The sequence below is a fragment of the Chaetura pelagica genome, unplaced genomic scaffold (assembly GCF_000747805.2).
Source record: "Chaetura pelagica isolate M959 unplaced genomic scaffold, ChaPel_1.0 scaffold271, whole genome shotgun sequence".
Classification (NCBI taxonomy): Eukaryota; Metazoa; Chordata; class Aves; order Apodiformes; family Apodidae; genus Chaetura; species Chaetura pelagica.
This window is the reverse complement of record NW_009952106.1, coordinates 772,747-786,507: the sequence shown is the minus strand read 5'-3', so window position 1 is coordinate 786,507 and position 13,761 is coordinate 772,747. Positions and strand designations below refer to the sequence as shown.

The following is a 13,761-nucleotide window of genomic DNA, read 5'->3' as shown; positions in this document are numbered from 1 at the left end:
TGAAGCATCAATGTAATAATAAATAATAATAATAATTATAATGAAATATAATAATTAAGGGAAATCAATGTTGGTTTTGATTTTTATTTTAAATAGAAGGCTATGCAACAGATATTTTACACATACTTAATTACCATACTTTGATTAAAAAAGGTTTTTTTCTAGATGATATATTATGAAGTAATAATACATACAACTATTTATATAATTAGTTTGAAAAATTTTTACTGGCCTCCAAAGGGACTTTCTGATGGCACAGGAGAAAAAATCAATACCTAAACCAAACAAGTACTTGTACTGTAGGTATTATTTGGTATTGCTTAATTTATCTGTGGCAGAACTGAGCTAACATCCAGACTGATGTCAGAATTACTGTTTTCTTCGCTCTCCTCACAGTAATGTGCATGAAGAGGAGATGAGAACATACCAGCCACACGGCAAAACAAAACAAATCATAGAATCACAGAATATGCTGAGTTGGAAGGGACCCATCAGGATCACTGAGTCCAACTCTTGTCCCTGTGTAGAGTGCCCTTAAAATCACACAATGTGCCTGAGAGCATCATCCGAATGACTCTTGAACTCAGGCAGGCTTGGTGCTGTGACCACTTCCCTGGGGAGCTAGTTCCAGTGCTCAACGAACCTCTGGGTGAAAAATCCTTTCCTGTCATCTAACCTAAACCTCCCCTGATTCAGCTTCCTGCCCTTTCCCCAAGTCTGTCACTGATCACAGGAGTGAAGAGAACAATACCTGCCCCATCTCTTCCCCTCATGAGGAAGCCATAGACTACAATGACATCACCTGTCAAAGCAAAACTTCAACGCATAACAGCTCATGCAGAGCTGCAGTGAAGCAAGTGTAGGGCAAAACATCCAAGGGAGACTAAGACACTGCAGTCTGCAACTCTTTCCTGCTCTGTTCGAAGTTCATTCAAAAGCTCCATGCATATTTGTGGATGAGAAGCAACCATAAGGAACTGAGGCAGAAGTGGAAAGAAGAAAAGACAAATTGACTATTTTAAAACCTTGTGATCCTGAATTGCTGTTAAGAAATGTTAGTTAAAATAAGCTAGATTTTTCTTCAATCAAACTAGACTCAACTAAAATAAAAGCTACCACATGAAGCGTTAGATGCAGAATTTTCACACTTCTGAAAGGCTCTTAACGCTCCGAAATGGAATACAACTCTGTGAAATCCTAATTCTTTGCGCTTAGTAAGGCAGGTCTGTGAAGTTGGAGCCTCTTTTTTCTTCTACCTTATTAAAATCTTCCAAAATGTGAGCATATAAACACAAGGAAAAAATATGTACTTCAATGTCTCAATTGTTCAGGGCTTTTAAGCTCAATAATTACACAAAATGACCCTTTATATCTGTCTGACTTGCTCCAGTAGACATTCCTAGCAGCATAATAAACAGATTAATGAGAACCTTCAGTTTATTTTTGTGAAGTGAGACTTGAAGTTGAGCTTAACAATGCAGCAACTTCCCAGACATCTTGCTTGACTATATTTAATCTTTGTATTTTAAGAATGTGGCTACATTGAGTTCAACAACTCTGGAGAAGGCATTTGGATTTACTGAGCTGCTGTGAAATTTACTTCATGTAAAATGAACCATAGTTGAAATAAACCGTTTGAGAGAAGAGGTACAAGAACAGTTTAGCTGTGAAATTAACTTCATGTGAAATATAATGAAGTGTGGTCAAAATACCCCGTTTGACATTGCAGGTACAAGAGCAGTTCCATTTAGCCTGTTCCACCCTGCCACTTGGGAGCTCAGGCATGAGACAGAATTAAGGATTATACAACAATCAGTTAAAATGTTATTTTTGTCATTCTAGGTACTACAGGACAGTAGATGCATGCAATACTGACAGGAAGCAAGAGAAAAGGAGATGTGAGCATTCAGGCAGTTGGAAAGGCAAGAGGGCTGAGAAATGTTTAAGATATTTTATTATGAGAGAAAACAGTCCTACGAAAGTAAGGGAAAAAATGATGAAAGAAAACGGATGTGAGGGAATTCTAGAGATGGCATCATAGAATGAAGTGGAGAAACTACAGGAGGGAAAAGCTGCTATGTTTGGGCCCAAGGACTTCCATACATCTGTACCAGACTTGCCACATGCAGTTATTAGGAAAGGTATTCACACACTTCAAATATTATCTCTCCAGAGAGAGAAATAATCAAATAATTATGAAGATTAGCCTAGTTTCACAAAAGTATACCCAGAAAAAAAAATAATCCCAAATTGAGTTTGCCACTAAGATTCTGTAAAGCAGAAGTATTTTCTCACTTGAAGTCCTTAAACAACACAGTAAACACTCTTCTGTACATCTGAAAAGTGTATCTCAAGGTGTTCTTTACCTGTGATTTATTATCAAAGGAAATACAGCAGTGTCTGAGAACAGGAAGCACACACAGTGCATCAGAGAACAAAAATATGAAACACTGGACAAAAGCAGTAAACCTCAAGAGTCGAAAATTATTCTTGACAAATCAGTCAGAGGACAGTTAATAAATTTTGTTAATGAATCTTGCATGCATATCCTAAAGGGTTTTTTATATGAAAGCACTAATTACATTAGTGCAAAAACTATAGAAAAAAAAAAAAAGAGGGAAACTGAACTGGGAATTTAGTATTGGAAATAGCTATTATATAATAAAAATACAATAAGCAATGGAAACGTGAAATTTGGAAGTTTTTCAACATTTATTGTAACAGCAGTATACTCATAGTTGCAAACAATGAGCAGGAAAAAAAAAGTTAAAATGCATTATGTTATAAACCTTCTGAAAATGAAGTTGTGTTCTCTGCAAGAAAATCATACAACTGTCCCAAAGCAGCGATATAGACAGTCGATACAAACTTCCTTAGAACAGTATTTACTGTCTCCCAAATTCTGTGAGTTTTTGACCCTTTTTCTGACTGGGGAACTCAACATGGTATGTCAGCTGCGAAAGGATTAGATCCATTTCACAATAATGACACAGGAGAATTTTAAGGAACAATACTGAGCTGGTAACTGCCATGATAGCCTGTTTCATATTCATCTTTTATTTAATCAAAAGTATCATTATCTCTGAGGTCTGACTCTTACTGACCTTTAGTATCTTCTGTTTTCCACTTGACTTTCAGACTCAGCAAATTCTTCTAACAAGTGCAGGTCTCTATTGTTTGACACTAACATGCTCAAGCCTGCTTATCATAAATGTTTTAAAAAATAGAACAGTACATGACTGTTTTTCATTACTGTCATACTGAGTGGAGAAAAACAGCTTACTGTGGAAAAGAAAAAAAAAAATAGCCTCCATAAAGCATTTGAAAATTGACAATAACACAACCAGTATGCATTAATTGGCTCCCACTTAGTGAAGGAATGCAAGCTTCACCTGTGAAAGTTAATAGACATTCAGTTTCTGTCTGCAGCCTTTTAAAACCAGAAAAAGAGGAGGTAAGGAGTAGCCTGTCAGTTCCTATCTTTGAGCATTTGATTATTAATTTACAAGAAAATAGTACATTAAAAACACCATTAAGACAACCCAAAGCAGCATACTGATAGTTTAAAGAGGAAGTTCATGGTTCAGTAGGCTGCCAAAACCAATACAAGCGATTTAAACACAGTTTAATTTTCTTTCTCATAATTTTATTTGCTACTTATTGATCATCAAAGGTGTCTACTGAGGTCTGTGCCTGCTACCTTTATGGTTCATCCTACTCCTTATGCCAGAGATTCTGCAAATTGATTTGGAGACCTCACAGGACACTTGTTAGATAGTGCAATAACGACTTTCATAAAGGACTGTAACTCCACTGAAAGACTCAGTAGACAGAAAGTGAGACAGAAAACTGCAAAGGAAACAACTCTTATCCACATGCCTTTGAAATGGATAAATGAATAGAGAATATAGGCTAAGAATCACAGAATGGCTAGGGTTGGAAGGTACCTTAAAAGATTGTCTAGTTCCAACACCCCTGACATGGGCATGAACACCTCCCACTAGACCAGGTTGCTCAAAGATCCATCCAGCCTGCCCTTGAACACTTCCAGGGAGCCAGCAGCCACAACCTCCCTGGGCAACCTGTTGCAGTGTCTCACCACCCTCACACTAAATAATTTAATCCCAATGTCTAACCTATATCTACCTTCTTTCAGTTTAAAACTGTTACCCCTCATCCTATCACTACATGCCCTTGTAAACAGTCCCTCCCCAGCTTCCCTGTAGGCCCCTTCAGGTACTGGAAGGCTACTATAAGGCCTCCCTGGATCTTACTAGCAAAGTCAATTTTCTCATTGCAAGTGTTCTGTCCATTCAAATGTGGGCCCCTTGAAATGTTCGTAAGTTTTAACTACATCCACTTTCATTTGCTACTGCAGCATATTCTTCCCAGGAAAGCAATGAAGTTATTTTTCTGGAGTCTACTGCAGTATATGAAATACAGAACTAAAGCCAGAAAGGGTAAACCGGGGATTTCAAGACATTACCACCACCCTGTTCCTTGCAGAATGCCTGAATCACTTGACTAAAAGGCATTAAGAGGCAAATTTCTCTCTATTGGAGCTTTGCTCTTTGCATAAAATACCAGGTATTCCTGGGAATGGGACGGACAGGAGCAGGAAAATCTCTCTTGCAATCAACAAGAGTATCTTTACCATTACAATATGATGGTAAACCAGACAAACTGTACCACCTCTGCCTTGCTACAGCATCTGCTAGTTTTGGTTAAAATCCAACTCTTCATCTCCTTTGCTTCTTGTTTTGCTGTTTAAAATTACATTAACTGAAACGTATTTGTTTTCATGGGAAAAAGCAATATTTTCAATTTGTTTTGAGATGCCTTTTTTCCTAAATGCATAGAAACAAAATTAACTACTGGACACAGTAAGGTGCAACCTCACCAGTGCCAAATACTGAGGGACAACTACCTCCCTAGTCCTGCTGGCCACACTATTCCTGATGCAGGCCAGGATGCTATTGGTCTTCTTGGCCACCTGAGCACATTGCTGGCTCACATTCAGCTGGCTGTCAAGCAACCCCCTCCCAGGTCCTTTTCCTCTGAGCAGCTTTCCAGCCACTGTTCCCCAAGCCTGTAGTGTTGCATGGGGTTGTTGGGGCTCAAGTGCATGACCCAGCACTTGGCCTTGTTGAACTTCATACAGTTGGCCTTGGCCCATCAATCCAGCCTGTCCAGATCCCTCTGCAGAGTCTTCTTACCCTCAAGACAGATCAACACTCCTGCCAAACTTTGTGTCAGCTGGAAACTTTCTGAGGGTGCACTCAATTTCATAATCCAGGACCATATTAAAGGGATACTGCCCCCCAGCACCAAGCTGTGGGGAACACCAGCCACCAGCTGGGTTTAATCCATTTTCCACAACTCTGAGGGCTTGGCCAGCCAGCCAGTTATTTACCCAGTGATGTGTACACCAGCCTAAGCTATATTTAGCCAGTTTCTCTAGGAGGATGCTGTGGGAAACTGTGTTGAAGGCCTTACTAAGGTCTATGTAATCAACATCCACAGCCCTTCCCTCACCCACTAAACAGGTCTCCGTGTAGCATTTGGCATTTATATAGTATTGTATATATTTATTTATACATATTTTACACAGAAAAATATATAATAGAAAATATATAAACATGCATATATTCTTGTAAATATTTATTCTTCTATATTATAATATATTCATATATAGTATTTAGAGCTATCAACCTGCCATTACAGTCAAAGTAATTGTTGAACGGAAGTAATTTCACCATTTCTGCAAATCTTGTTTGAAAATAAAATTAAACATATTTAAAGGGTTTTCTTCTTTTCTGTGGTAGGGTGACAGAAAAAAAACAAACAAAAGTCCAATATGGTCATCATAAAAAGCAAGAGGTTTAAACTGAACATGAAAAAAATGCTGTCAAATGCAAAGAAACAAGTGAAAACGGAGCAGGGTATGTGGTGGGCTGCAAACCCTTCATGTTATCTCAGTTACATATCATACAACATTTAAATGTTAAGTGCAGACCAAATAAAACTTTCAAAGAGAACTAACAATTTTAAAATTTGTGCTTTTTCTTTACAATGTTCTCATCCTTGTTGTATTTCATTGTTCTGAAGTCCACTGAGCTTTTGTAATTGTAAGCTTCAGGACTACATCTTTGTATCTGCTTAGAGCAGATACTTGCAGACAGAGCTAGGACACTGTAAGTCTGTGGATTTCAAGATTAAAGACTGGGATCTCACTAGCTGGATGTATGTCTGACAGAGAAAGAAGTTAGGCAAAATACAATTCTCTAATCCACATGAAAATAGTTCCTGCAGACATGACTTTGAGAACTTCCAGAGCACCTGTGGTTTGAATCAAGATCTTGAAAGTATACCACAAGAAAGCAGCTGTCTTGTCTGAGGTTAAAAAATAAAGAGTGGTTTGAACATGTTGAGTTGATACTAGAACCAGGCAGTCAATCAGCAGTTCCTTCTGCACTCTGCATACTTAAGCAAGTGCTCCTTTTGACTGCTTTATGCTATTCGTATCAAAGTGTACAAGGAAAAAGTGCAAAAAGACTCTCTTCTTTGTGTGGTTTCAGCCTTTTAGTGCTCCCACTGCTAGAGGCAAACAAAAAGATGAATTTTATCTATTATGCTGAGATGCCTTTGAGAATAAGTAAATCTCCTTTATGCTGTTTCTCGAGATCTGCAGGCAGAATGCAAGTTTTCTGCTCATCAATACTTCATCCTTTACAGTGAAAGGACATGTCAAGGTCTCTTTCATCAACGCATCTAGACCGCATTGTGACACCTTTGAATTGCACTACTTGTTTAGAGATAGAACATAAAACTTCAGAAAAACGTGTATCAGTGGTGTTGCTAGAAACAACTGAATAGCTCTCTTGTCTGATGTGACAGAGTTACACCTCTGATTTTGTGAAACCAATTTTATTTTGGCTGGCACAAATACAGGCAGGTGGGCCTGTCCCCATATGGGCTGATGACTTGGATTTTGTCCCAGGAAAGAAGGCATATCTTATGGAAAACTGACTCAGGGAAAAGTAGGAAAGATTTTTATAAGTCTGAGCTTCCCTGTGATCAATCAGGAGATCATATCCTATCAACATTCACTGAATGCTGAGCACATCTGGCTTCTGGATATGTAATGTATAAATTTGTAGCCTATATTTTCAGCCCAGTGACAAGTATCTTGGTCACTATTTGGAATTAGAACTATCAATTGGTTTAAGAAAGCTATCCACTGTGAATTACTCTTCCATACCACGAGTGTGTATTTTATCAGCAGACCGAAAACCAACAAAAAAGCCAATGGTGAGTAAACATGCCTGACTTCCCCTGACTGAAGTATACAAATGAAAATTAAACCATTTTTCTTTCTTTTTTGTCTACTCAGTCACACCAGAAGCTGCTGCCTCCTAAACTTGTATTTACAAGGGTTTAGAATTATGTAGGTATGAGGGTAGAGTTATGTAGGTACAAGGGTAGAGTTATGTAGAGTTATGCAGGTTATGTAATGAACATTCTTTCCACAGTCAGAAAGTTACCTATGTAAGTCACGAACAAAAGGATTTAAAAAAAATAATAAAAAATTAAATTCCAGTTCTGACTTTATGCAAGTTAGTGGGAAAGATTAAACTCACCTGCAGGAAATTTTTGTGCGATCGGCCACCATAGTCCACTGCTGCTGATTTGTTGAAACCTCAATGTAGTAGCTGTAGCTCCGGTCATCACAGTCCCAAAGTAGCAACCTAAGTGTGAAGAAGTTGTTGAGTGATTAATAAAACATGCATTAAACCAAATCACTTACATTTTCCAGTCCTTTATTTCCTCCTCTTTATCCTTTTTAAATTTAGCTGTTTCTTTTGGAACGATACTCAACAAGGTCTTCACTGTTTCTGTCACCTCAAACTTGAGTGTCTCTATTCTTATTATACTAAGGCCAGTAATAGACTTATAGACTTATAATAACCATCTTACTAACATTACTCTATTACACTTATCCAACTATTTTTAATTTATTTGGCAGTCAATAAATTAACTAATTATATAGCATGTGGCACTGCCTGCTTTAAACCTGAATCAGTTTGGAAAAGTCAGTTTAAGAGGAAAAAGAAAAAAAGATTCTTATGACTAAAAGGACTGCCATGTCTTCTTAACTGCACTTGCTTTTTTTGGTAAATATATCAGAAATAATAACAACAACAACAATAATAACAACAACAACAATAATAACAACAACAACAATAATAACAACAACAACAATAATAACAACAACAACAACAATAACAACAACAACAACAATAACAACAACAACAATAACAACAACAACAATAACAACAACAACAGCAAATAGGAAAATGGGAATTCCCAATCCTAGTTTTATCATAATATGTGGAAAAAAGCTCTGAATTATTCACCAAATTGCTAAAAGGACAGAAGAAGAAAAAGGAAAAAATAGAGGTCTCAAGGACTCATTCCACAGACATTCTAATGAACATGCAGCTCTTCAGGAAGGCCACTAAATTATATCATGAACAGCCTTCAATTTCCATACTTATCTCACAGAGAGGAAGATCTAAAGCATCAAGGATGTGATTTAACTTAAGTATATCATTCTCAAAAACCACATGTGGCAAATGTTGTATCTATCCTCTCTACGTGCCTTTCTATGAGGATTATCTTCCTGTTATAAGAGATATTTGAAACTGCAACATCATTCCTCAATTTAATTTAATTTCTAAAGATATAAATTAAAGCAAAATGAAGAACCTTATCCCTCCCTCCTCTCCTCTGTCCCTCAGTGGATGGCATGTGTGCAGTTCAAAACAGTGCAGAATGTCTTCTTTAGCAAAAAACACAAAAAATTCCATCCAACATGTTTGTGACACAATATGGAACATCCTTTTTCTCAATGAAGCATCCACAAATTAGAAGAAGGTATTTACACAACTTAAAGGGGCAATGGACTAGCCAGAACAGAGGCAGACACTTCTGCAATTTCTTCTTTAAAAGCAATTAAATGCAGTTCATATTTTGATTAATAAGATGTGGTTTTGACTACCTGTTATATAAAATAATTGGTTGGTGTCATTCCACTAATTAGCAGGATACGGTTTAGAAAAAAATAACTGATTGTTCTTATTGTTTTCATATAAACTCAATGGTAAATGTGATATAAAAAAAAAAATAATTCAGAAATATTCTGTATTTCACTTGGAGATGACTGGACACTGTTTGAATTTAAATATTCTAAGAGAACAATCCACATTATGTCTGTTATGGAAAGTTATGTTCTGCTGGTTTTATTTTTGTTAAAAGTCTTATTCTCTAAACCCTTGCTCAATACACTAATGGAAAATAGATACTGTACTGCAATACATTGCCTGCTACAAACTGCTGCCATCTCTTGATCCTCAGGTTCCTCTCAAAGTTAGCTAACACTTACTAGAATTACTGCTCAAATCTGACTATTTGTTACAAAAGCAAGTGAACCTGTTCTAGTCAAATAAACAAAGCACAGGTAGCTATCCAAAATAGGTATAAATGCAATGATGACTGAGATGATCACTGTAGGTCCCCTCCAACTGAAATATTCTATTCTAAGTGAGAATAACTACAGCCACATGTAGAGAGGACTGTGAAAGCCAGGGAACAGAGCTGGGTTCTTTCTCCACCTGTAAGGAAGAATTTCCAGAGATCCACATTTTTCAAAGTGTAAAAGATAAGGATCCATTGACAGTCAATGAAAATAGTTGAGACATATATAAAGAAAGAAAAGAAACTTGTGCTACACTACAGATGTTCCCAGCCACACTACAGCCACATGTAGAGAGGACTGTGAAAGCCAGGGAACAGAGCTGGGTTCTTTCTCCACCTGTAAGGAAGAATTTCCAGAGATCCACATTTTTCAAAGTGTAAAAGATAAGGATCCATTGACAGTCAATGAAAATAGTTGAGACATATATAAAGAAAGAAAAGAAACTTGTGCTACACTACAGATGTTCCCAGCCACGGAGTTTGAAGCTCTGTCTCTTTAATCATCAGAAGAGTGCCCAAATTTTATATCATACATTTCCTTCTCTCAGTTCAGAAAGTCTCTTGCTTTCAGGTGTCATTCCACTAATTAGCAGGATACGGTTTAGAAAAAAATAACTGATTGTTCTTATTGTTTTCATATAAACTCAATGGTAAATGTGATATAAAAAAAAAAATAATTCAGAAATATTCTGTATTTCACTTGGAGATGACTGGACACTGTTTGAATTTAAATATTCTAAGAGAACAATCCACATTATGTCTGTTATGGAAAGTTATGTTCTGCTGGTTTTATTTTTGTTAAAAGTCTTATTCTCTAAACCCTTGCTCAATACACTAATGGAAAATAGATACTGTACTGCAATACATTGCCTGCTACAAACTGCTGCCATCTCTTGATCCTCAGGTTCCTCTCAAAGTTAGCTAACACTTACTAGAATTACTGCTCAAATCTGACTATTTGTTACAAAAGCAAGTGAACCTGTTCTAGTCAAATAAACAAAGCACAGGTAGCTATCCAAAATAGGTATAAATGCAATGATGACTGAGATGATCACTGTAGGTCCCCTCCAACTGAAATATTCTATTCTAAGTGAGAATAACTACAGCCACATGTAGAGAGGACTGTGAAAGCCAGGGAACAGAGCTGGGTTCTTTCTCCACCTGTAAGGAAGAATTTCCAGAGATCCACATTTTTCAAAGTGTAAAAGATAAGGATCCATTGACAGTCAATGAAAATAGTTGAGACATATATAAAGAAAGAAAAGAAACTTGTGCTACACTACAGATGTTCCCAGCCACGGAGTTTGAAGCTCTGTCTCTTTAATCATCAGAAGAGTGCCCAAATTTTATATCATACATTTCCTTCTCTCAGTTCAGAAAGTCTTCCTTGCTTTCAGCTGCTACCTCTGCTAGGAAGAATTTAACTGCAAAAATGATTGCTCACATCTAACATTAAAAAACACAGTACTGCTAGAGGGGGGAAATGACCTAGCCAGGTGTCCAATGCAGAATCCTTACCCTCATACACAGATGCTGTCCCAAGTAGATCAACAGAAGCACATGGAATCACAGAATGGTAGGGGTTGGAAGGGACCTATGGAGATCATCTAGTCCAACTCCCCTGCCAGAGCAGGTTCACCTACAGCAGGTTGCACAGGACAGCATCCAAGCACGTTTTTAATGTCTGCAGAGGTGGAGCCTCCACAACCTCCCTGGCAGCCTGTTTCAGTGCTCTGTTACCCTCACAGTAAAGAAGTATTTTCTTTTGTTTAGGTTAAAACTCCTGTGCACCAGTTTGTAACCATTACCCCTTGTTCTGTCACAAGACACCATTCAGAACAGTCTGACCCCACCCTTCTGTCACCCGCCCTTTAGATATTTAAAAGCACAGACAAGATTCCCCCTCAGCCTCCTTTTCTCTAAGCTGAACAGACCCAGCTCTCTCAGCCTTTACTAATAGGGAAGATCTAGTTTAGCTCTGTGTTTCCCATCTTGGAGTCCCAGCATTTAAAGTAAAATTTGGTCTACTGGACAAGCAGATTTACAATAAATTCCCTAGATGCTCTCAACTGGACCCAGCTCATTAGTATTATAAAAAATAAGCTATCAAATTAACTTAAAGAAGCTAAAATAAAGTGCTTTTAACAGAAGCCAATTAGCACATACTAATACTGTCTATTTGCAAATTAAAAACTTCAGAGCTAACTTATTAAAAAATAAAAATGGTTGCCTGCAGCATGATCAAAGACTTAAGCCCCACACAAACCCCAAAACAAAACCACCCAAGTACAACTCCTCTCCTCCTGCTTCATCAGGTCCTCCCCATCTTGCTGTTGTTCAGGTTCAAGGTCTCCAAATACTGCAGAGACTGACTGGAATACATTTTTCTGTTAAAAATAAAATATTAAAAGACACTTACGGATTTAGATCCTAGATTTGGCAACTACTAATAATCAACAGATCCTGAATTGATTTAGCATATATATTTAAACCAAGTCTTCTAAATGATAAAAAGAGGAAAAATCAAAAACATATGCAAATTAGTTTTCTTTTAAAAAGGCTATTAAAATGGAGATAATTATGCTTTTCAATGGGATTCTTTTCATCATGGGGGCTCAGTGCTGTTTCCTTGATCTATTTTTTCAAAGCTATGATCAAGAGTTTCAATATCAGAAGCACAGTGATGACTGTAAATTCAACTAAAAATACTGTAATTAAAACACAACTGGCCTGGCTTTAGAGCAAAAGGCTAACAGGATGTATTTCTTTTAAAAATGTCTATAATTGCTCTCTCCCAAAACAACCTAGCCCAAATTAAATAGGTATTAAAAAGTGTATGGCTTGGCATTACTGCAAACCAAAAAATGAGTGAATTAAAGTTGGCAGAATCTCTCCCAGGTGACTTAGCTTAAGTGCTAAATGTAGATTTTTGTTTCTTTGGGACTTGTGAAAGAAAATAAGTTATTTCTTCACCTCCCTGCAGTAGCTTTTTTTAGGAGAGACTGGAGAGGGAGACTGACAAAAGAATTTATTTGGAATTTATTCTGCATGAAATACCTTTCAGGATAAGCAGTGAAAAACTCGCAGGTGATTACATGAATATTCACTAGTGCACACTGAGCACAAGGGCCACTTTTTATGCCAGATACAGTAATATTTGAAATACATTCCAGGCAAACTACCAGGCTAAACTTTTGCAGAGAAGCTATGTTTTGCTAAGGTGGGTTCTAAATGACAGGAAGAAGATTCTACTTAAAAAGTCAGAACTACACTCACTGGAAATGCATCTGTTTATAGCAAAGTTGCTCATGTTCCTAGAACTTTTTGCATTAGAAAAAAAAAGGTAAACTAGCTCTTGTTAGTAAATCTTGCCCTCAGGATTGAAAAGGAAAAGCATAATGAAACTTTATCCAGCTCACTCCCTGAAACATCCATGAGATTTAAACATATCCCTCATATGACACTTCTGTGGGTATCTAAAGTCTAGGCCTATTAATTATTTAATATGGTACTCTTGTTTATATAACATATTCAAAATGCCTCTTTTCATAAAATAAGAGCTTTTAAAATACATATAGAAATTCATATTACAAGCGTGGGAAACTGATTATATCGGCTTTGTTACACAAGATAACACTGCAGTACTTTAACATTGTTGCCCTAAATGTCATGTGATTGCTTGTGATTGATTGTTCTGCATTTATACATTCTGTGCTGTTTCTGCTTGCCTTCTATTCCTAGTTTTTTGAAAAAAAAATAAAATAAAAAACTGTCACAGTTTAGCTTAGACTGTATTATAACTATATATACTCAAGGTGTTTGCACCTGACAGGATGATACCTGCTTCCTAAACACTATAAAGTCAGTAGTTGCCATGCACAGTGTAAATATTTGATAGCACTGTGTTCATAAACTACATAGTAATAGATAACAAAAAAAACCACCAACAACTAAATAGAAATTAAAACATGAGGTAGTTACACTTGTGGAAAGATGCAGAAAAAAAGAAAACACAAAACCATACAAAACCAGTATTTTTTGTATAATTGTCTGTGCATTTTTGCCTCTGGTTTTCTACATGCCCTTTTAGTTTCTACAGATATTTATGTTTCCTTAGCTGTCCTGCAGGAAACCAATCTTTCTTTAGGATTCTACAAGGAAACAAAATTCCTGCATATTTACTATGTGATTATATGATCATTTATTCTGAGTTATGATTTCACT

General features: G+C 36.8%; 1 protein-coding gene across 1 annotated transcript in view; it reads right to left on the bottom strand.

Moving 5' to 3' along the window:
• The window catches only part of BTBD9 (BTB (POZ) domain containing 9), a 113,531-nt gene that overhangs the window by 16,377 nt on the left and 83,393 nt on the right, over nt 1–13,761 (bottom strand). The window contains exon 9 of the mRNA XM_010006010.1: nt 7,641–7,748. Coding sequence (XP_010004312.1) covers nt 7,641–7,748 — 108 coding nt within the window. The remainder of the gene's footprint in view (nt 1–7,640; nt 7,749–13,761) is intronic.